Source organism: Corythoichthys intestinalis, chromosome 1 (genome assembly GCF_030265065.1).
Source record: "Corythoichthys intestinalis isolate RoL2023-P3 chromosome 1, ASM3026506v1, whole genome shotgun sequence".
NCBI lineage: Eukaryota > Metazoa > Chordata > Actinopteri > Syngnathiformes > Syngnathidae > Corythoichthys > Corythoichthys intestinalis.
This window is the reverse complement of record NC_080395.1, coordinates 74,247,281-74,271,542: the sequence shown is the minus strand read 5'-3', so window position 1 is coordinate 74,271,542 and position 24,262 is coordinate 74,247,281. Positions and strand designations below refer to the sequence as shown.

At 41.0% G+C, this 24,262-nt stretch overlaps 1 protein-coding gene across 2 annotated transcripts in view; it reads right to left on the bottom strand.

The window, feature by feature from the left end:
• Positions 1-8,969: 8,969 nt before the first annotated feature.
• arnt2 (aryl-hydrocarbon receptor nuclear translocator 2) overlaps positions 8,970-24,262 on the bottom strand; it is a 146,533-nt gene continuing 131,240 nt past the window's right edge. The window contains exons 19-20 of one of the 2 annotated variants that reach the window (XM_057839603.1): positions 14,062-14,207; positions 8,970-13,992 (exon numbers count right to left, since the gene is read on the bottom strand). In XM_057839603.1, coding sequence (XP_057695586.1) covers positions 13,894-13,992; positions 14,062-14,207 — 245 coding nt within the window. In that variant the 3' untranslated portion in view covers positions 8,970-13,893. The remainder of the gene's footprint in view (positions 13,993-14,061; positions 14,208-24,262) is intronic. The other variant, XM_057839612.1, reaches the window with a different exon arrangement.

Below are 24,262 nucleotides of genomic sequence, written 5' to 3'. Positions count from 1 at the left end.
ATTTGTTGTATGTACAGTATTTTACGAGCGATAATTTATACATGTGTCCAGTCCTATATCCAATGAGTGATATGTTTTTTATTATAAAAGAGTACTCACTCTGGCCATTTCGAGCTTGGCTGCTTCCCTCCTTTGCGTAGCCTGGGATGGTGGGGTGTTCTCATCAGTGCCAGTCATCATCCTCTTTCTTGATATCTCGGGACATTTAGGGTGTTGCGCGTGTATGGTGGGCACCGCATCTGTTTTCAGCAGCAATTTCTTAGCAAAACCTGATTTCATTTGTCCATAGTTCGAATAGCTTTCAGGTATAAAATGCGCACCACACAAAACCGCGCCGGAAGCTGGGTCTGCAAAATTAGCCCTCTTTGCACGGACCAACTTTACTCATTGTCTGCGTAGTCCAGCTCTTTTTCTCGCGTTCGGGCAAATGGCTATTTGTACACCAGATAGCATGAAAGGTTTGAACCATTTTAGTGATTTTTTGATAAAACACGAACGCAACTCTCTCGTCGATAAACAATGATGGCACCTGCCTCGACCTTTTGTTTCCTGGCTGTGACGTCAAAGCCCCATTCTGCTGTTTCCGGAATACTTTCGGAAATGTTCGTATTTTCGATCTATTTTCGATAATTGCTCATGAATGTGATTTAATTTTTTGTTAACTTTATTAATATTTGTTATCTTGTCACATAACGGTTCTATTGATATCTCACAGCCCCTTAGTATTATCATTCTCTTTAAAAGAGAAAAAAAAAATGGGCTGTTACGCATCTATTTTACGTATATATGTCAAAGAATGACGCCAATGCCGTAGCGGTTCCCATTCTCCCATTGATTTTTTTCACAACGTTTCAAAATGCATGCATGGAACAAAAAACATAATGCGGTACAGCTTTCGTAGTTCTTCAAAAATCCAAGCTTGAATCCAGCTTAGACATGAGCATGTTCCGTCTTCGCCTGACTATACTAAATAAAGCTCGGCCCGCTCTGATAAGGCGTGCCACAAAGAATGACGAAGTGTCACGTCAATAGGTAATGGAGTCTATGGGCAAGCGACTTTTTTTTGGTCATATACAAAAAAGCCATATTAGCAATTATTTGTTTTAATTATTGATGGTCAGGGCTGTCAACAGACTTGCTGGGGCCCGGGACAAGAGACCATTATAGGGCCTCCCCAGCCCACCCCTGCCACCGACTTGTCACGACAACATACACAGTACTTTTAACGCTTTGCAAGCAATGACAGTGTAAATTTTCAAATTATTTAATTCGAGATGGACAGTTAAATTTAACAGACCGTAATTGGATGTGACATAATATAAACAAACAATTTCCATCTTTTGTTCCTACAATAGATGGTTACAATAGGCTAAAATTCAATACAACTGAGAGTGCTATGCCTGCCTGCTAAGCAACAAAACAGTATAACTAAAACATCCTGTGCCTGCCCCCTCCACATCCCTGTGGTTATCAAGCCCTCAAACAGTGATGCGCCTACATTTTTTGACAGCAAAGTCATTTATAACATCAGTGAAATCCAGTTTTTGAGGAAGCTCACACTCAATGGACAGCATGGTGTTACCGGCATCCCTAAGGGGCCGCTGTCCCCTACAATATGACCAGCTTTACCAATTTGGCGCAGACAAAGAGGTGGGCGAGCGTAAGGGAGTGAGATAGGAGTTGTTGAGAGTTGTTGCGCGGTAGCGCTAAATTGAGTGTCTGTGAGTCCCCCATTGTTAATAAAAGTTCCAGCAAAAAGCCATCCAACGTGTCAATGCCTTTTTATGCACATTGCCACCTTCCCGAAGGAAGACACGGACGAACTGACGACAAACAAGCCGTCCACCTGTCCACTCCACGCTACGGTGCGGAGTTGAGAGCACCACAACTTACCATAAAGTGCACTTTGGTAACAATGGCTAGGTTGTTAAGCCTGTCCTGTGATATGGTGAAGCGTAGGTAGTTTTTTATTATTTTCATTTTACTGAAGGCTCGCTCTCCTCCAGCTGCAGTCACTGCAAAGACAAGAAAATGCGTAGCACTTGAGTGCGCCAGAGGTCAAACCATTCTCTGCTAAGACGGGGGGGGGGGGGGGGGGGGGGTTGTGCAAAAAAAGGAATATATATATATTTTAAATATTTAATATGTTAAAGTTTTAAGTGTATATCGAGAAGAACATAATATTTAATCAGACAATGATTTGAATAAAGAAATATATATGTAAAGTAAAGGCTGATTGTTGCGTTGCATGTAATGCAAAAGCAACCATCTGTTCTATTGTTCTACTGTTCTACTGGTTTTTTTTTTGTTTTTTTTGTTTGTTTTTTTGGAATGGTGTTTCTTCGGCATGCCGCACAGCCCAAACCGTTTGGTCCAGCAATACCATTCAAATACTGAACATGTTGTATTGTTGCAACATGTTGATGACCCCGAAATGGAGTGTCAGCAATAAAATTAACTTACAAAAATATTTATAATAATAGGTTGAAAATGAGTTGTTGTTTTTTTTTTTTCTCATCATTCTTGAGGGGAATTCTAAATCAGGCTGCTTAGGCTATACTTTTCGCCAAGATCGTCATCCATTGAATATGATATGCCCACCGGTGTCGTGCCAATGTAGTTACACCAGTCAAAAATTGTATCCCCTTGGCGGAGCCACTCCGCTGCACTGATTTGCTCCAAAAACAGCACATCCGAGCTGACGCAGGTCCAGACGTCATTGTCGCCACTTTTTTTTTTTTTATGTACTTCCTTAATCTAAGTACATGTAAAGCTGAGACTTTAGTGGTACAACACTTCTTTATTCAGTGTGCTTCTCATCATACGTGCACACGAATCATGACTTTGATGTCTTTCTATCATAATACCACACCCACAGGAAGTGCATAACCACACCCACAGGGAGGGCAAAACTATGGCAAAAGCAGTGTGACATAAATATGTTACAGTATCATTGACTATTGATTTATTAATTATTGTTATTAGCGTCTCATTGGTGGAACTGATAGAGCCAGCGTGCTGGCAAAAATAAACCCAAATCTAATATGTAGAATAAAGATATAAGGACTCTAGTATCGGTCAAAGTAGGGTCGTTACTTCATCACAAATCTACTAAGTAAAAAAAAAACTACTCTTAGAAGTTGATTTTGATCAAATAGAGTAAGAGTAATGGAGTAAATGTAACATATTACTATCCACCTCTGCCCACCTACCTCACTATTATTATCGTTGCGAGTCACCCGACTGGCAACCGTTAACCCAACACTGTGAAGGAATCGTGCGGAGATGGAAGTGCAGCGTAGACCTCAGTAGAGCCCGGCCAGGGAGCAGTGCGAAAGCAATAGGGAATAATTTGGTTATAATTTGAGAAAGACCATTTAGTTTGGAAACACACAGAGACTGGAGATAAGGATGCTCTTCTGCACCACAAACCAAGTGTGTATGTAATGAATAATTGCATACTCTACATACCACATTCCAGTGGTTTATGCAAATCAAACATTTTTGCTCTCATGCTCAAGCACACACACACAAGCACATGCACGCACACATATATGCTCACTATTTACAAGTCAGGACAACAAACAAAAATTCTCAGTGCCAGAATGGCGTTATGTGGGATGAGAGCAAGTACTGGGGGGATATTATGAAAACATCCCTGGAATGAAATGTTTTTCTCCCTCTTCCTGCCAGTCCATCACTAATACTACAGAGCTTAGGAAATGTCAGAGTGGAATTTAAGAGGCTGATCAGAGATCATGCTGTTTTATGAGGAAAGTGGTAAACCTTTGTCAAGAAATATTGAAATCATTTACTGCACCAAGAATCGGAGCCAAAATCCTCTACTGCAGGTGTCTTTTATTCTACAGGACTGAGAAAAGTGCATGTTTGCGAAAGACGAAACAACAAAACAAAAGTTTAAAGACAGTAATCGAATAGCAATGAACACATTTGTATGACCATACATCTGGAGTCTGCAAGTCCGGTCCTCGAGAGCCGCAATCCAGCTTGTTTTCCATGTCTCCCTCCTTTAACACACCTGAATCAAATGATCAGCTCATCAGAGAGACTACCTGATTCTTTGATTCAGGTGTGTTAAAGGAGGGAGACATGGAAAACAAGCTGGATAGCAGCTCTCAAAGACCAAACTTGCAGACCCCTGCTATACATGATGAGGTGAAACAACGTATATTCATACTCTTACTTTCATATCACCTGTAAATACTACATCTTAAACCTACAACCCCTAGCAAAAAGTATGGAATCACCAGTCTCGGACGAGCATTCACTCAGACATTTTATAATGTAGAACAAACTCAGATAAAAAGCTTGAAAAAATAATGAATTAGTTCAAAAGTACAACTCTTTAGCATTCAGAAACGCTAAAAGAAAATGAATAGAAGACATTGTGGTGGTCAGTAAATTTTACTTTTATATAGCAAGTGCAGAGAAATATATATGGAATCACTCGATTCTGGGGAAAAAAATATGGAATCATGAGAGACAAACAAAGGAATAAAATTTGACGATCTGAGATTAGGGAACGACGGGGGAGCTGACTGGATTATTTTATCTATTAATACCACTGATTTGCAATGAAACTGTCTAATATCAAAATGTAGTATTGTTTTTATTTCAGAGCCACACATTTGACAACTAGCTATTTAGACTTTAGTTTTAACAATAGTTACCAAAAATAATAGTGATGAGCATAAAAACACAACAGAGCGTGAGGTAAATATGATGTGTTGGTCGTTCCATATTTAGAAATTAAACTTTCGATTTATTTTTATTTTCGTGACAGCAAGCATGCCGCGTTGGCTGGTAGCAGCAGCATTGTATATGTGATCAAGATCATACTAAAGAAGGTACATGCGCCCCCGACCCCAAACCCCCACTCCCCCACAAAAGGAAAATGTTTAACCGTGTCCTAAATAGAAATGCAAGCACGAGCCATGACTTTGATCCCATAGAAATACGACAGACGACGCGGAAGTTCTCCTCGCTTTTGCAGCAGCGGGAGGGAGACGAGGCTGGGAAAGCAGAATGATATCGTCTGTCACTCATTTCTGAAACTACGACGAGCGGTCAATGACGAGCCTGTGTGCAAGAGAGGGAGGGACCAAGCAATGTCACTTCCCGTTCAGTCATACTGCGAAGTGGTCTTTGGTGATTCGTTCGGCAACGTCACTTCCCGTTCACTAACCGAGCGATTCATTTGCGCGGGGAGGGGGCGAACGATTTGTTTGAACGAGTCTTTTTACTGAACTAACTGGAATGGATTTGTTTCCGAAAATGAACGACAGAGTCACTAGTTTAAACCGTGAATAAGCAACTGGGCTGTTACGTCCAGGCCCTGCTCCGCCCATTTTGTTGGATGCATGTCATTTCGTCAGAACACCGTCTCACATTACTGCCAAGACGGCTGATTTCTTATTTGCTCTAAAATGCGAACATTTATTGCCCATTCATTTAAAACCGTATGTACAAGAGTATCTGTGGATTAAAATAACTATTTAAATATTATTTAATAATGATTATTTAATTATTATTATTTATATGTTATTAAAAAGAATTCAGAGACGTATTGTACTTTAAAAGTGTTGAAATTACATAAAATGCACATATTACTTGTATGTTTAGTTTTAAACATATTGTATGGCTCTCACAGAATTACATTTAAAAATATGTGGTGTTCATGGCCCTCTCAGCCAAAAAGGTTCCCGACCCCTGCTGTAGACTATTACATTTTTGTTCAAAGATGGTTACGTGGCCCAGTCCACGATTTGTTACTAAAATACATAACCAATACTTTGTGTAATTATTTAAAACTGATCTTACAGTCGTAAATCCATTACTGTAATGCGTCCATGAAAACATTTGATGTTTTCACGTCAATAAAGCGTTATAAATAAGCGCTCCCGGCAGGGGAAATATTTCACGCGGGGCAGCTATTTTTCGGCAGACACCGGCCCGTTGTCGATCAAATTTCATTTTACAATCGTGACAACGGTGACGCTCAGCTGACCAAATGTTGGTTTATATTCGGGCCGGTGCCGATTTTGGGTACCCGACTCCTCATCGTGACATAAACTGGAGTATGATTGGAAATTTTGTGGTCTCAGGACGAGCTCTGACGCACGGGACGGGACCGGACGGGAGGAAATATCGGTTTGGGCATCAAATATGGATCTGGCAACAGGATCAGCCGAAGCTTTTCTAAATAACGGCTTTTATGCAACTCATCCAATGAGTTTACAGCGCCTGAAAGCACCGGGGTTTCCACAATTTGGAAGTGAATCCACCTTTACAAATTACGATCATTGACAATACGACACACAATGACGGACAATATGGCGGCACAATAAAGCGATCACGTGATTGTGTAACATTGGTGATTGGGGTCTATAGGAGCGTTCGATATGACAACGCGACAACCAATTGTAGGTTAATACAGCAGGATTGCAAATAGTTGTGAGGTGCATGACCTAGGTGGGTGCGGAGAAAAAGTGTGAAAAGTGAGCTAGACTGTGATTACTGAAGTAACATTCTGCTGTCAATCTTTCCAAGGGCTAGAGCAGACATGTCCAAAGTCTGGCCTGGGGGCCAAATACGGCCCTTGGACAAATTTCATCTGGCCCCCAGCCTCTGTCATAAAATCAATAAAGTCTGGCCCACACACAGACTTAATAAATTTATCAGCAGCACTGCTACCAGCATATGAAGTCGCTTACACACTAAATGCTGCTCCTCATTTACCCACTAAAAGGCAGCAGCACTCTAAGCAACATTACCCCATGTGACCCTTTACTCCCAATTTTCTAAAATGGCAACAATCAACAAAAAGTTGACTGTGACGGCCGACGCATCAAGGATAGGTGGAAATTGGACTATTTCTTCTCTAAAATACGCAACAACTGTGTCTGCCTCATTTGCAAAGAGACAGTCGCTGCTTTTAAAGAGTTCAATGTGAGGCGATATTATCAAACAAGACACGCTGACATGTACGACACACAGAATGGCTTGCTAAAATTTGCTTAAATATATTGTTCTACGTAAAGGACGTAAGCCTAGGTCGGCCCCCCACATTTTTACCACACCAAATCTGGCCCCCTTTGCAAAACGTTTGGACACCCCTGGGCTAGAGTATTAATTATCTAATTTTAGAATGGATATAATCTAGTTAATTGGACCAACAAAATGTTTTTTTTGTACCATTTTGCAACGTAAGTCAACGAGGAATAGGTGTCTAGCCATTAGTATGATACAGTTCACTTCACTTATGCGACGCAGCCAATCATAGCACTGAAAGTGTTGCGCATCTGTGCCCTGCCCATACAGTGTTGTTACCCGCTGCACTGGGTAACAACAGTGCTGCACTGGGTAACAACAGTGCAGCGGGGGGTTAACCCTTTGATTTAAAAATGACCCGGTGAGGTTGTTTTCTTGAAATATCTTCAAAATGAAAAATCATTATCATTTAATATTCCAGGCATTCCTAAAAAAAACAACATGTTTTTGATATAATGCCATTCACATTTTTAACTCAGCCTGCATACATTTGAAGAAATTGTAGTTCTTGTATCACTACAAACTTCCATAAGTGGGTCAAAATGTCCTGCATGTATTTTAAATAGAATCCAAAAGGGAACCTTTGATTTTTATCAACTTTGGCTGTCAGGAATAAATGTCAGATGAAATAAATGAACTATGGACCACACAGACTAGTTATGTCAGAAATGACGCTCCTTAGATGATTTTTACTTCAAGCTCGTCCTGTTTCTGAAAGTCAATTGTCAAATGCTGGTGTTGTGCAGTAATGAGCAGACGTGACTTCTGTGGCGTTTGTTAACTTTTTTAATGCCCCGACAACACTCGTGCGCACACACTAGATATCATCAAATAGCAACCTAGATGTGCTATTAGATCCCCCCAAGTCCCATGCCATTGGCTGCGTGAGCCCAGAGTGATCATCAGATGCGTAGTCCATATACTACATCGATGAATTAAAAGCCACCATGACTGGATGGAAGTTAAGCTGGCCAAATCAATCCATACCAGTGACTATTGATAATGCGGCAAATATTGTTCATTCAGTACGTAACACAGATGGACTCGGACCACAAATAGGATGTTTTGCTCATGTGGTAAACATAGCTGCTAAGAGAGCTGTAGCTATCAACATTGTTCCCCGCCTCACTTTACAAACAGTAAAAATTGTTCTCAGCATTTTTATACAAGATTTCTTCAGATCAGTAAGAAGTAAGCACACAAATATTATGCACTAAAATGCATGTTTATATGATGACATTGTTATTTTTGTATTTTTTGTTTCACAGCATTAAATGCATTGAATCGAATCGAAAATCGGGTCCCTCGTATCGAAAATCATACCAAACTGAGACTTAACTGTATGGTTGCACCCCTAGTACACGTCATGAACAAAGACATTTTTGTCTTTTTCATTTTAAGTTGGCCATATCAATTATATTTAGGGCTGTCAAACGATTAAAAATTTTTATCGGGTAAATCACAGGTTAAAAATTAATTAATCGTAATTAATTGCAATTCAAACCATCTCTAAAATATGCCATATTTTTCTGTAGATTATTGATGGAATGGAAAGATAAAACACAAGACGGATATATACATTCAAAGTACTTGACATAAGTACTGTATTTGTTTATTATAACAATAAATCCAAAAGATGGCATTAACGTTATTTACATTCTTTCTGTTAAAGGGATCCACGAATAGAAAGACTTGTAGTTATTAAAAGATAAATTTGAGTACAAGTTATAGTAATTTTATATTAAAACTAGGGCTGTCAAACGATTAAAATTTTTAATCGAGTTAATTACAGCTTAAACATTAATTAATCGTAATTCAAACAATCTATAAAATATGCCATATTTTCCTATAAAATATTGTTGGAATGGAAAGATAAGACACAAGACGGATATATACATTCAACATATGGTACATAAGTACGATGGTAAATGGTGTTATACTTGTATAGCGCTGAAACTATATTTGTTTATTATAACAATAAATCAACAAGATGGCATAACATCTCGCCATTGTTGATGTCAATAATTACACCATGCTCACTCATGGTACTAACCCATAAAATCAGTTGGAGCCAAACGCCAGCAGAGGGCGCCAAACACCAAAAACAAGTGACAAGCGGACATTACACTGTACTGTCATTTTAGTCTGTTTGAGCGGGGCATGTGCGTTAATTGCGTCAAATATTTTAACGTGATTAATTTTAAAAATTAATTACCGCCCTTTAACGCGATAATTTTGACAGCCCTAATTAAAACCCCTCTTAATGTTTTCGTTTTAATAAAATCTGGAAAATTTTCAATCAAAAAATCCCTGCCGTTTTTCCACAGTGTCTTTAACTACGTAGAATAGTGATTGAAATATACCACAAGGTGTCAATGGCGAGTTTTTAATTACTTAGAAATCAAGCCAATGAGTGCGTTTTGTTCCTCGACTGACGCCGTAGTTCCGTTTCTATTGCACTTCACGCTCATTTGAGTGCTGGCTTCATAAAGTACGAGACCGCTGATAGTTTGTATATTGTGACTAAATATTGCCATCCAGTGTATTTGTTGAGCTGAACAAAATCTTTGAATCGAGTTTGACCAAAGTCTGAGTAAGTTTTATGTGTATTTTGCATAGCTATTTTGATTGGGAATATTCATTATTCCAAAAAAAATTTTTTTAAGAGATATATTATTTTTGTTGTGCTTTCACTAAATGATACTTATGTTTGTTGTGAAGGAGTTGCCAAAGCTTATGCCAATAAACGGCGTGGTCAAATGAACGTCTTTCATCTCTGCCTCTTAGCTTTCAATGTGCAAAAAACGGCGTCATTGTAATCTGTTTAAGCCAATGCATGAGCGGGTCATTCCGCGCATGCGTTAAATGCGTCAAATATTTTAACGTGATTCATTAAAAAAATTAATTACCGCCCGTTAACGCGATAAATCTGACAGCACTAATTATATTAAAAATAAACTGGGTATTTTTGCTGTAATTTCATTCCTTTAATAGCCCATGTAACTTGCTATGATCCAAGGTTTTGAACAGGCATAATACTGGTGTGTGGCCACAGTGTACACATCTGATGTTGCTCACCGCTGTCCGCAATGTCCTCAGGGAGCTTGTGTGTCTGCTTAGACACATGAAATGGGAGGGAACATTGACTGTGACGTGAACAAACATCAACCATTTTATTATAATTATTAAATTTATTGTCACAATTCACAAAGTGTTACACAAAAATAATAGGACACATTTAAACAATGTACATTTAACAGACTAAATATCAATAGTTAAATATGTACTCACATTGCACAGTATTAAGAATGCACATTGAACACATGAAACAATTAACAGTGTGAAAAGAACATCAATTGACATAAAAATCACATTATTTACAAAAAAAACAAAAGATTTAAGAGCTCAAGCAAAAAAGCATGTTCTGCCATCTACAGTATCTGTCAGAGACATCATACAAACCATCATTTAAAAGCTTCCGCGCCACAAAGAACTGAAATTAAGTATTAGTACTCCAAAAAGATTATAAAGGAAGTTAAGTAGTGAAAGATGAACAACACCAAGTACACTACTGAACACTGCAATTGCTTGGACAGTATTGCGATTTTCCCTTTTAAAGCAGGCTGGTGATATTAGCAGTTATGAAGTGCACTTAGCTGAGTAACTGCCTGCCATTACGTTTTCCTCTTAAAACTGTTTAATTTACATACAGAATCATTCTATAACCAGTTTTTTCCCCTTCTTTTTTCTATTTTTCTGGCATTATGGACATCACTACACATAGCTGAACTATACAAAGTAAGGTTGATGAGGTGATGAGGATGAGCAGCTTTTCTCCTGCTTCTGTCTGACTAAAGTCAATGATGGTGCGTTAAGAGGCTTCACAGGGCAGATGGAGACGTCCTTTGTCAACGTTCACATCCAGTTCATCTCTTTGTCTCCGACTAATGCACGTTGTCGCAATTACCAGAGGAAATCGGTCATTTTCTGCTTTGCATTTTCCAAACTGAACATGGCCAATTGAGCTGATGCTGTCGAACGTTGAAATGCAGCATAGGCAAAAAAAGTTGAGAATTTAGACATAGATTTGGGTGGATACACTGCCCTCGAGTTCCAACAGTGAATATGCCATAACTGGTCTAACGTGGCTGCATCCATCTGCTCCGTGTTAAGACCAACATAAGGTATGTTTTTGTTTGCGTTAATATGTTTATTTATGCTTTCGTTACTTAGTTTTGGAAGTATGTTTAGCGGTTTTTGGGGGGAATATGTGTTTGAACGTTTTTTTGAGAGCATTGTTTGAATAAATAAAAAAACACATTAGCATGTTATAGCATATAAGCTAGCGGAATTTTGCTTTGCAAGTCAGCCAGTTGTTCTTTTGTTGTTTTGAGGCTAAGCTCAGTTATTTTATTTCTATATGCATTTTTTGCCCCTGTGAAATGAAAGTGCAATTCAAATTTCAAATTCACTCCTTTTTTTCTTATATTATTACTTCAATCTCCTAAAATTACGCCAAAAGTAGTTTTGTTTTGATAAAAACCTTACCGTAGTAAAAATCTCAGCCGGTGAAACATTTCAAATGAGCAACAGAACGACTTTATTCTTGTAATATTATGATTTTAATCCTATAATTTTACAATATGTGACTTAATTCTCATTGATATCAAGCCATTTTACCCCAATGAAAATGAATGGGGCAGATGAAAATAAATGGGGTACTTTTCGTTTTTTAGCAGAGGTCGACCGATATTGGATTTTCAACGGCCGACGCCGAGACCGATAAAAAAAAAAAAAAAGAAAAAAAAAGCCGATTGCCGATGTATGAAGCCAATTTTGTGAACTTATATTTTAGGGCGATGTTCAGTCCACAAAATATTTTACCCTAACTTCTGTGGCGTGGTCAAGTGCCTTTTTTCAAACATTAAACGAGCAACAATGTTTTTTTACACAGCAGCGGCTTCCTTCGTGGAGTCTTCCCATGAACACCATTCTTGCCCATAGTTCTACATATAGTTGATGTGTGCACAGAGATATTGGACCATGCCAGTGATTTCTGTAAGTCTTTAGTAGACACTCTAGGGTTCTTTTTAACCTCTCTGGGTATTTTGTGCTAAACTCCTGGCATCATCTTTAGTGGACGGCCACTCCTTGTGAGAGAAGCAACAGTTCCAAACTCTCTCCATTTGTAGACAACTTCTAAGAGTGTCAATTGATGACCATCCAGTCTTTGATAGTTTTGTATCCTTATACAAATCAACAATCCTTGATCGCAGGTCTTTAGACAGCTCTTTTGACCGAACCATGGTGCACATCAGACATTACTTCTCATCAAGACATTTCGTACTAGGTGAGTGTTTTATAGTGGGAAGGGCAGCTTTAAATCGCTCACCAGTGATTGGGCACACACCTGACTTAAAATATTTGGTATAAATTGGCTTCAATTGCTCTTTTAGTCTCCTTAGGCAGAGGGTTCACTTACTTATTTTTCCCCCTTCTGTCATTGTTTGCATGCTATGCTCATTTAAATATGAAAAATGTTTGGGTGGTTTTAGTTAAAGCAGACTCCGTATTTTCATCTGTGGGATTTTGACAAAGATCAGATCACATTTCATGGTGATTTTATGCAGAATTTTGAGAAATTTCAAAAGGTTCAGATACTTTTTCAAACCACTGTATATCACGCCGTTATAGTAGCTAGCCAACATCTCGGTCGACCGTTATGAGTAAATTTAGCATCCAAAATAAGTTCCTCTATTTAATAGAGGAACTTATTTTGGCTGCCGATATAATAGAGTATAATATCTGCTATATATTGGCTGATGGCAGATCTTGACACATGTCCATATATCAGCCCGATATATCGCTCGACCTATAGTTTTTATTGGAACTGTATGTCTTTGTGAACAACCGTACAACTTTTTGTGCATGTTGATTTACTGAATGTTTTGAGGGTTAAAATGATGTCACTTGAATAAGAAAATTCAGGACAATATCAATATTGAAATATGAACATTTCAATGTCTTTGCTATTGGAAATTGGGGCTTTTTTGCAAAAAAAAAAAAAAAAAAAAAAAAAAAAAAAAACAAGTTTTTCCCGCAGCTGTTAATATCGGGGGATGGATCGAGACCCTTCACCAGGTAAGTTGTTGGATTGTTTCAAAGTTAGAACTGTGTCAATCAGTGCAAATTTGTGGGCTAGGTGGCACGATGGAAGAAAAAAAATACAAATATTATTTGTGGGGAGCTTTGCTTTGCAAAGCATACTCACAAAATAGGCGATTAAACTATTACTATTATTTCTAATCCTTAGCAGAGACTTCAGCTTTGGTCACTCGGCAGATAAATGCCGGTATTTTTGAGAAGATAACACATTTTCATATACCTGCTGGTATAAAAATGATGTCCCCCACATTCTGTGGAAGGGGATTAAAAAGATCACCTCCTCTGGTAATAGCATTTTTTTTCCAGGTTTTGTCTCTTGTTTTGTCTCAGCTGGCTTCCGCTGCATTCATCTGGAAAGTTAGCATCCATTCAAGGACGGACAAAGAGACTTTGCAAGTTGACTGAGGTTGCGTCCATCTGACCACAAGATTCCTCTGCCATTGATGAGGTATATTCACAGATACATACAGTGCTGCAGACATGAATGACTGTATGTTTGTAAATGTGCTTGACGTGTGCACACTGACATTCAATGAACCGCACATCAGTCGCGAGCTGGCGGTCCAGCCATTTTTCCAAATGAGACACAAAATGAGAGATTAAAAAAAGAAAGAAATATATCCAGTTTCTCCATTGTGACGGAAGACTGACAAGAGATTACTCGGAGAACGTCGGAAACATGCCGAGGTCGGCAAAGTCCTCAATGTTGTAGTTGGCTGTTCCTTGAGTGGGATCTCCAGCCATGGGTAACATGTCCTGCAGGCAGAAGAGAGAGGTTTGAGGTCCAAACATAATTCAGTATATCTTATGTCTGTGTGTCATTACCTGAAAGACTTCAGTCTGGCTAGGGTTGGTGTGCGTATGTTGCTCCCCAGCCTGCTGGGAGTGATGCTGGTTCTGCCACTGGGACCAGACTTCACTTGGTCGACCTTGGAACTGCCCTCCACTCTGGCTGCTCTCTCCTGACACGTCTGGAATAACAACAGTTTCACAAGCACACATGCTGTCAGATATATAAATCTAAGGTGGTAAAGTGGCTTTGTTACTATGTAATTCTCCAAAAATAAAGGAATAATATTTGCACTTTAATCATTCATTAAATGGCCCTATATACGTGTACTTGTGTGTACTTGTACTAAATCAGTCCTTTGTCTTTGCCACAGCTCGGTAGGCGACATGCACTGCTGGCCAAAATTATTGGCTCCCCTGCTATTCTGTCAGATAATGCTCAGAAAATAATTCTGAGAAGATAATTTTACCAGAAAATGATTGCAATTACAAATGCTTTGGTAGTCATTTATTTTGCTTGCAATGAAAAAACACAAAAGAGCATGAAAAAATAAATTCAACCATTATCATTTTACACAAAACTCCAAAAATGGGCCGGACAAAAGTATTGGCACTAGAGGTGAGCAAAATTTCCGATTCTTAGATTATTCGCGATTCAGCCGTGGAAGATTCGAGAACGATTCACAAACATCCAAATTCCGATTATTGAAATATGCGAAGTAAAGCGGAAGTACACAACACTCAGCGCGCCGCGCGGTCTTCGGGACGGAACGGAGCGAGAGTAGCTAAAAATCATGCTTCCCATTACCCGGCCCCTCGGGTAATGCCAATGTTCAACTCACGGCTCTAGCTCAACTTATGCAACGAGATAAAAAAACACAACAACATACCTGACTGCTGCCGAAAAGCTGCTCCAAAGTACATCCATATGTTACGGTGGATATCATTTATATAAGACTAGATGCAATTTAGATTTGGTAGTGTTAGCAGCACATCTACAAAAAGCTAGATGCGGGCGTTATAAACGGCCGCCATCTTGAAGCAGTACACTTCCCTGCAAGGCTGTTGTAGCGAACCTTCCAAGCAAACCTAATTAACTTTTTATCTAAAATACTCCTAAATCGGTAAAATATTGACTTGAATCTATCTTTAAAATAGTTTTAAAACTTTCACATGTCGAAAGTAAATAAAAGGGAAATTATGGAATAACGGGAGCAATTTTAACAAATTTAATGGTTGATTCGCAACATTAAATTAATTGAATGTAGTTTAAAGCTGCTGATACAGAATGGGGACTGGAGTTTTTTTATTTAATGTTATTTTTGTATATTTGTTTACTGCTATATGTTAACTTGATACTGAAATAGTAGAGTGGTTTAGCCTGAGAGTATTTTTGAACAATTTTGGAACTAATGTACAAAACATTAAAAAAAAAAAAGAAAAAAAAGGAGGGGGGTGCATCAATAATCGTTTTATAATATATATAATATAAGCCTCTGAATTGTAATCGTAATCGAATCGTTAGGTGCCCAAAGATTCCCAGCTCTAATTGGCACCCTTTGAAAAATCATGTGATGCTTCTCTAATTTGTGTAATTAACAGCACCTGTTACTTACCTGTGGCACATAACAGGTGGTGGGAATTACTAAATCACACTTGCAGCCAGTTAAAATGGATTAGAGTTGACTCAACCTCTGTCCTGTGTCCTTGTGTGTACCACATTGAGCATGGAGAAAAGAAAGAAGACCAAAGAACTGTTTGCGGACGTGAGATGCAAAATTGTGAGGAAGCATGGACAATCTCAAGGCTACAAGTCCATCTCCAAAGACCTGAATGTTCCTGTGTCAACTGTGTGTAATATCATCAATAAGTGTAAAACCCATGGCACTGTAGACGGAAAAAAAAATTGACAAGAGATTTTAACGGAACATTGTGCGGATGGTGGATAAAGAACCTAAACTAACATCCAAACAAGTTCAAGCAGTCCTGCAGTCCGACAATGTCAACCCGTACTATCCGTCGGCGTCTGAATGAAAAGGCACTCTATGGTAGGATACCCAGGAAGACCCCATTTCTGACCCAGAGACATAAAAAAGCCAGGCTAGAGTTTTCCAAAACTTACCTGAGAAAGCCAGGGACGTTTTGGAAGAATGCTCTCTGGTCAGATGAGACAAAAGTAGATTTTTTGGGGAAAAGGCATCAACATAGAGTATACAGGAAAAAAACAAGGCCTTCAGAGAAATGAACACGGTCCCCACAGTCAAACATGGCGGCGGTTCCCTGACGTTTTGGGGTTGGTTTGCTACATCTGACCGTGTGCATGGCATTATGAAGTCTGAAGACTACCAACACATTTTGCAGCATAATGTAGGGCCCAGTGTGAAAAACTCTGGTCTTCCTCTGAGGTCATGGGTATTCCAGCAGGACAATGACCCAAAACACACTTCAGAAAGCACTAGAAAAAGGTTTGAGAGAAAGCACTGGAGACTTCTAAAGTGGCCAGCAATAAGTCCAGACCTGAATCCCATAGAAGACCTGTGGAGAGATCTGAAAATAGCAGTTTGGAGAAGGCATCCTTCATATCTCAGAGACCTGGAGCAGTTGGCCAAAGAAGAACAGTCTAAAATGCCAGCAGAGCATAGTAAAAAACTCATTGATGGATACCAGAAGCGGTTGTTCGCAGATATTTTGTCTAAAGGTTGTTCTACCAAGCATAAGGCTGAGAGTGCCAATACTTTTGTCCGGTCCATTTTTGGAGTTTTGTGTACAATGATTATGGTTTACTTTTTTTCCATTGTTTTTTTGGTGTTTTTTCTTTGCAATCAAAATAAATGAAGCTATTACTACCGAAGCATTTGTAAATGCAATCATTTTCTGGGAGAAATTGAGCATTATCTGACAGAATTGCAGGGGTGCCAAAACTTTTGGCCAGCACTGTATATTCAACATTGTGAAACATAAGCATTGCTACTTTGAGCCTAATAGAAGAAAGACAATGTATTAACAACATTAGCCTGCTATAAAACATGGCAGTCTTCTTCAAAACACAAATTTGCGGTTAAAAGGTGACACTTTAAATATCAAAATTTGCTGGTTTACAGCATATGCAAATGATGAAAAACAGAAGAAAAAAAAATCTATTACTGATACCACATGCATGACGAAAATAGTGAAAAATACTGTGTAAAGCTTCGGGTAAAAAAATTGACAGTAATATCAAATATCGGCAATAAATTTATGAGACAATATATCGCCTACTAAAATTTGTTATCGTGACAGGCCTAACATCAATTCTTTGGCTATAGGGGTTTAAAAGCAACAACAAACAGACTGAGGAACAGTTTTTTTTTTTTTTTTTTTGCTGAAGCAATCTCCACCCTGAACTGCCATATGTTACACCACATTACCCAATGTCCAATATTCATTTACATGCAATATAAAATGTGCAATACTTACTTACATGCAATATTAACGTGCAATATTCAATGCATTCACTGTCAAGCTGTTGCCGTTTCACTTCGATTATATGCACTGCCTGAACATAGGACTATCCATAGACTTCATAATTATATTGACGGGTCAGATTCGACCTTCACTGCGCCACGCCTTCAAGTAGGGGTTAGGGCCATCCCACAATCTGCTTCAGTTATTCGCAGTCAGTTGCAGCGACACACGCAGTGATCCAATGCCGGATTTATGTTGAAAAAGTGCAAAAGCTATATTGCATACAAACAGGAAGGATTGTCTCAGGAGTGATTTGTTCGAGGATTCAAGGTAATTATTATATTTTTCGTTTTTTTCACAAGAATTTTCAACATAAAAAGCTGCTGCCACATTTTCTAACAGACTAGCATTACTCTTCGACATATTTAGGTAAAATAAACGCTAACGTCACGTTTTTTTTGTTTTGTTTTGCTTTTAACCAAGAGTTAAGACTGTTTGTTTTCTCTACAAAGAATTCAGGGATTTAAGCATTTTTACACAAGAATTTTCACCGGAAAAGCTCTGTTTACATATGGTGGCCGCTAGCTACATTTACTGTATTTCGACATATTTATGTAAAATAAATGCGAACTGTAAAATTTTTTTTTTTTTTGCTTTTAAACAAGAATCGAGACTGTTTCACTCCCATATCTATAAAGAATTCAGGGATTTAAGCATTTATTAACAAGAATTTTCAACGAAAAAAAGCTCTTTGTCTGTGATTCCACTTAGACTTCCCCCTCCCCCCGAGCAACGTCACTCTTGCACGTCGGGAGTCGTCTCCACAACAACACAGATGGTGAACGGGAGAGCCGAGAATATGTTCCTATCTGCGGTAAATTCAGTTTTAAATGACCAAAAACAGTCGCTGAAAGTCGATAAAACCAACAGTCTGTCTCGCACTAGCCATGTTGAATAAACTTCTACGTTCTCCGCTCTCCTAGTATGTTTACGTCCTCGCGCTAGAGTTTCTTGTCGCTTTACCAACGTCACGTCCGCCTGTCGCTGATTGGTCCACTCCACTGTCTGTTTGCGATGGCTTGCACCGCCCTGGGAATTTGATCCGCGGAACAGTCGCCAGACTCTATAATGAGTCTGGAGTTCCAGGCTAACATGAACTAAGGTTGCTATTTGGGTCGTTTTTAAATTGGGTTAATGTCCTTTTTTTTTTTTTTTTTTTTTTTTTTTTTTTTTTTTTAAAACCTGTCCTGTTCAGCTGTTTGACACAGAGAATGGAAGTCTAAGTGCCCAGATTCTGAACAGTTTTAATGTTTCACATTGAGAGTCTGACATACTCCCATTGTGATCATTCAAAATACCTTTTTATTATGACAAAGCAGCGAACAGGAAGGGATTATGGGGGGACAGAAGAAAAGAAATACAAGAGAAGAAGGAAAAGAAACACATACACAAACAACAACTAGATATACATTGAACATCTAAACTAGTTACTAATATGCTGGTGCTATCGTCAGCGAGATGTATTTCCGGTTTACACCATGTGGGGGCCTATTGGCCAGTGAAAGAGGAGAATGGGGGTGGGGGTGTCTATAAGCCTATAAGCTAAGTGATTGAAAGGGGTAGAGTGTACACAAATCAGTTCTGTGATCTAGAACCCAGTAATCGTGTGAATCTCTTATGAGTAAGCCCGTTGGCGACCAACCCTACGCCGCCGCATCGCCAATCCCGGCACCGGGACCCCCGACCCGAGAATGCCCTACCACATCCAGCAGCACGCAGGCCCCACCGGGCGCGCGACAGCCACGCAGACGGGCGGAGAAGCCGCGCGGGCGCCAACCCAGGGCCACAGCCCCCACCCAGCCAGCCCGGGGAGGGAGGGAGGGCGGGCGCGGGGGCGGGGGGCCATGCGCAGCCCATCCCTCCTCCCGCAGCCCAGCAAAGGAGCCATCGTCCCCCCCCCGGGACCCAGGGTGGTCCCCCGGGCCACCCGCGCACCCATCAACCGGCCTTCAGGGATGGCAGGAGGGGACGCACCACCAACCCCACGCCTACACCCACCCCCGCCCGCCCACCCGGGCCACGAGCCACAGCCCCCCAACCGGCACGGCACGCCACGGGACCCCCAGCGGCCCACCAAGCCCCAGGCAAGGCAGGGTCCCCCGCCGGTGCAGGCGACACCCCGCTGATACACCGGCGCCCAGCCAGCGACCCGCGACGCAGCGCAGGGCGGATGCCCAGCCAGAGAAGAGAGGGGAAGGCGGAGGCAGGAGAACGCCCAGGAACTGCCACGGGGCGATGCAAGATCGGGGACCCGACCCCCCAACCTACTCCCGCGGCCGGCAGCCGAGGCAGAGGGGAGGCCACACCCCAGGAGCCACGCCATATAAAAAAGTGTGGGACCCACCTACCACCCTATTACTGTGGCTGCCAGGTTCCCGACTGGCAGCCATCACCCAGCACCGTGATGGGGGTGTGAGGGGAGGGTAGTGCAATGTATGCATTAAAATAGGAGAGCTTGGCTTGGGGCAGTGGGACCGCAGCATGGAGCTTCTGCCCAGCCGCCCGTCCCACCGCCCTTTGCCAGAGCTCTCCTGTGGAGTATGATGTGTGGTGCATTTAAAAAAGGTGCAGAGATGGCGGGGCCTGTGGTGAGGAGGCAGCCGTGAGGTACCCCCACCCCCAACAGGTCCCAACCATCCCACAACCTTGGTGTGTGGTGCATTAAAAACAGGGGGGAGCCGGGCCGGGACTGTAAAGCCCCGTCCCAACTCTCCCCGGAGAAATGTATGAGCATGTAAGTGCCAAGGTGAAAAATATTTACAGTGCCGAAGTGAGAAGTGCGTGAGTTAAGAGGCAGGCTCCCGCGGGCGTGGCCCCGTCCACCAGAACCACCGGCCGCAGGGCAGAAGAGGCGTCAGGGCCCCGATCGACCCCCGCCCCAGACCACCCACGGCGCCTCCGCGACCGCCCCCCCCCCCCCCACCACCACCGAGCACCCACCCCGCACCCCGAGCAGGCGCCACACCAAGCGCCGGCGACCAGGGGACGTCCACCCCACCGGCAAGGGACAGCAAGCCTCACCCAAGGCCCCGCGGGCCCCAAGAGGCCCCGCCAACGACTCCGCCGGCCGGGGGGCAGCAGCGGCCGCCGCGGCCCAGGGAGGCGGACAGGGCCGGAAGCAGACCAAGGGGACGGAAGCGCGCCCCCCACAACCCACCCCCGGGCCAGGAGGGGCGCGCGGCATGACACCAGAGGGCACCTCCCCGGCACCCGGTACAGGGAGACGCGGCTCCGGCCGGGCGGACCTGGGAGGGAACCATGGCTGCCGCATGTACCCCCCGGCCCCCACCCCAACTCCACCCCACCCCACCCCGGCCGGCCGGGGAAGGGCCGCGGCCCCGGACCGGCACCCGCGCGGCCCCCCCACCCGCCCACGACACCAGCGCGCGCCCGACGGGACCCCCGCACAGCCAGACGCAACCAGACAAGCCCCGGCCGAAAATCCCGGGGGCCAAGACCGGCGACGGGACGGCCCAGGGCAGGACGCCAACAAACTCCACCTGTAAAGCTGACAGAAGAAGAGGTTTATCAAACACCATTAGATGTATGCCAAGGACCGGTGAAGTGTATTATTTACGCATAGTTCCTTAATTGTTCCAAGTCTGATAATATATAGGGTGTTCCAAAAAAAAGTTGCATATGTTCCCCAGCAGCTGGAAACCAAATTGTCTATGAGTATCCTTGTAAAATAAGCCCATTGACCGACTAAACTGTGAAGGAAGAAAGTGTATTTATTACATGCTGTTGGGAGTGTACAAAACAGTTTGGATTTAAACATGTCCTGTTTCCAGCTGCAGAAGGATGCATACAACTTCCCTGGACACCCCGCATACATCAATTTATGTGTACATTTTTATTATTTTTGTGGCATTCCTTCGCAGGTGAGAGAGAATCCTTATTCTATGTTCATCATTCTTGCGACCGTTTCCCACTGTTGTTCGTATTTGTCCATTTTATTTGTCTGTTTGGCAGATATTTTCTCTAATGTTATATATTCAATGATTAGATTTAGCCATTGGTTAATGCTAATGTTTTGTTTGTTTTTCCAATTCAACAATATTGTTTTTTTGGCTATCGTTAGACTTGCTAGTAGTGGACGGGTTTGATGGATAGAGATATTCACTGTATTCAGATCGCCAAGCAGACAAAGAGTTGGAGACAATGGAATCCTGCAGTTCAATAGGAAAGAGAGTTTCTTCGTTACCTGTGCCCAGAAATCTTGTATTGGTTTACATTGCCAAAGAGCATGAAAGTATGTATCTGAAGTATCTTCGTTGCAGTTTGTACATTTATCGGATTGGGAGAACCCCATTTTGTGCATTTTAGATTGAGTAATATGCCATCTGTGCAGTATTTTAAACTGTATAAGCTGAAGGTTCTTATTCTTTGTCATTATAAATGTATTTTTACAGATGTTGGACCAATAGTTATTATCTAATGTTACCGAAAGTTCGTTATTCCATTTTTCGATTGGTAGGCAAGTAGAGTTGTTACATGAGAGGGCTTTATATACTTTTGAAAGTATTTTTTTTTGTTGAGGATGTATATTTATTATTTTATTTACGAAAGGTGGTGGGTCTAACGTACCCGTTAGTGATGGAAATTTGCTTCTGATGGCTGCCCTGATTTTATTGTATTGCAGGAAATTGACCCCTTTGATCTGGAAATCTTGCATTATTTTTTCATATGACATGAATGTATTATCTTTAAACAAATGCTGTAACTGGTTTATTCCCGTATCATCCCATGCGCTGAAATAAATAGGAATTTTATTAACTCCAAAGTCTGGGTTGTGCCAGATTGGTGAGAATTTACACGGGGCTTGTTGTGATTGCGTAATTTCCATACCTCTCCACCAGGCTTTCAAGGTACATGCTATCATTGGGTTTTTGAAGCAGCTATGGTGCTTAATACTAGAGCTAATAAAGGGGAGGTTTGCCAATTGTATTTGGTTGCAGTCTGTTTGCTCTAATTCTAGCCATGACTGTTGTTCAGTGTTAAGATATAACCACCTAATAAGATATTGTGTTTGATTTGCTATATAATAGTGTTGGAAATTAGGGGCCTCTAGACCCCCCTCTGGTTTATTTCTTTGCAATTTGGCAAGGCTAATTCTGTTTTTCTTGTTTTTAAAGTAGAATTTTGTGACGGCTGAGTCTAGGTCTTGAAACCATTTTTGAGTGGGTTTAAAGGGGATCATTGAGAACAAATAGTTTATTTGTGGTAATACTTTCATTTTGACTGTTGCTATCCGGCCCAAAAGTGAGATGGGTAGATTATTCCAGTGTGTCAAATCTTCACATATTTTTGCTAAGAGAGGTGTATGGTTTAGTTTAGTTAATTCTGTAAGTTTTGGTGAAATGTTGATTCCAAGATACTTTATATTCCCTATTGGAATATTGTGATTTTGATTTGCAGGATTCCATGAGTTTGTTGATAAGGGCATTATAATTGATTTCGACCAATTTATAGCATAATCTGATATTTGTGAAAATGTCTTTATTAGTTCAAAAGTCTCATGTAGGGAGGATTCTGGTTTTTCTAGATATAATAGTATATCGTCTGCGTATAAGTTAATTTTGTGTTCTGATGTGCGCGAGCAAATCCCTTTGATATTAGCGTTTTGTCTTATTGCAATTGCTAATGGTTCAATAAATAGAGCGAATAATAGGGGTGAGAGTGGACAGCCTTGTCGAGTTCCCCTTTGAAGACAGAAACTTTGTGAAATGACCCCGTTTGTGTTTACAGTGGCTTTTGGGGCGTTGTAGAATATTTTTATCCAGCGGATAAATGGCTCACCGAAGCCAAATTTTTCCAAAACTTTGAAGAGAAAAATCCAGTTGACTTTGTCAAATGCTTTTTCTGCGTCCAAAGAGAGGATAATTGCTTTCTGTTTATAATTCTGTGCAATATTAATAAGATTTAACAAGCGTCTTATATTGTTTGTAGAGTTACGTCCTTTAATAAAGCCGGTCTGGTCTTTATGAATTATAGTGGGAAGAGTTTGTTCTAATCTAGTAGCTAAAGCCTTTGCAATAATTTTAATATCTGTATTCATTAAGGATATTGGTCTATAGTTTGCTGGTTGGGTTAGGTCTTTCCCTTCTTTTGGCAGTAGTTTGATTACTGCAGTGTTCATATTGTCTCTAATTTGACCCTTGGCACTGATTTCTTGAACCATTCTATAGAAAAGTGGTGCCAGCATATTCCAAAAGTGTTTAAAATATGATGTCGAGAACCCGTCGGGCCCCGGTGCGCGACCTGTTGGCATGTCCTTTACGGCATTCCATAATTCAGCGAGGGTAAGTGGGGTATCTAGCAATTGTTGGCTTTCTAAAGTTATTTGGGGGATGTCAAGATTATTAATGAATAGGTCAATGTCTTCATTATGATCGTTTGTCACCGAGTATAAGTTTTTGTAGTAGCTGTAGAAAGTTTCGTTAATTTTTTCTGGTGATTGTGTTATTATGCCGGCTGAATCTTGTATTGTTGTAATTAATGTTTTTTCTTTGTTACGTTCGAGTTGGTTTGCTAAATATTTCCCGGATTTGTTATTATGCTCAAAGTTGGTATATCGTAGTTGTTGTAACAGAAACTGAGTTTTTTTAGACAGAATACTATTGAGTTGTTCTTTGGCGCTGAAAAGTTCTTTTGTGGTATTGTCCGTGGGATTATTGGCGAATTCCTCTGTCAGTTGTTTGATTTTTATTTCTAACTCGTTTTCCAACTTCTG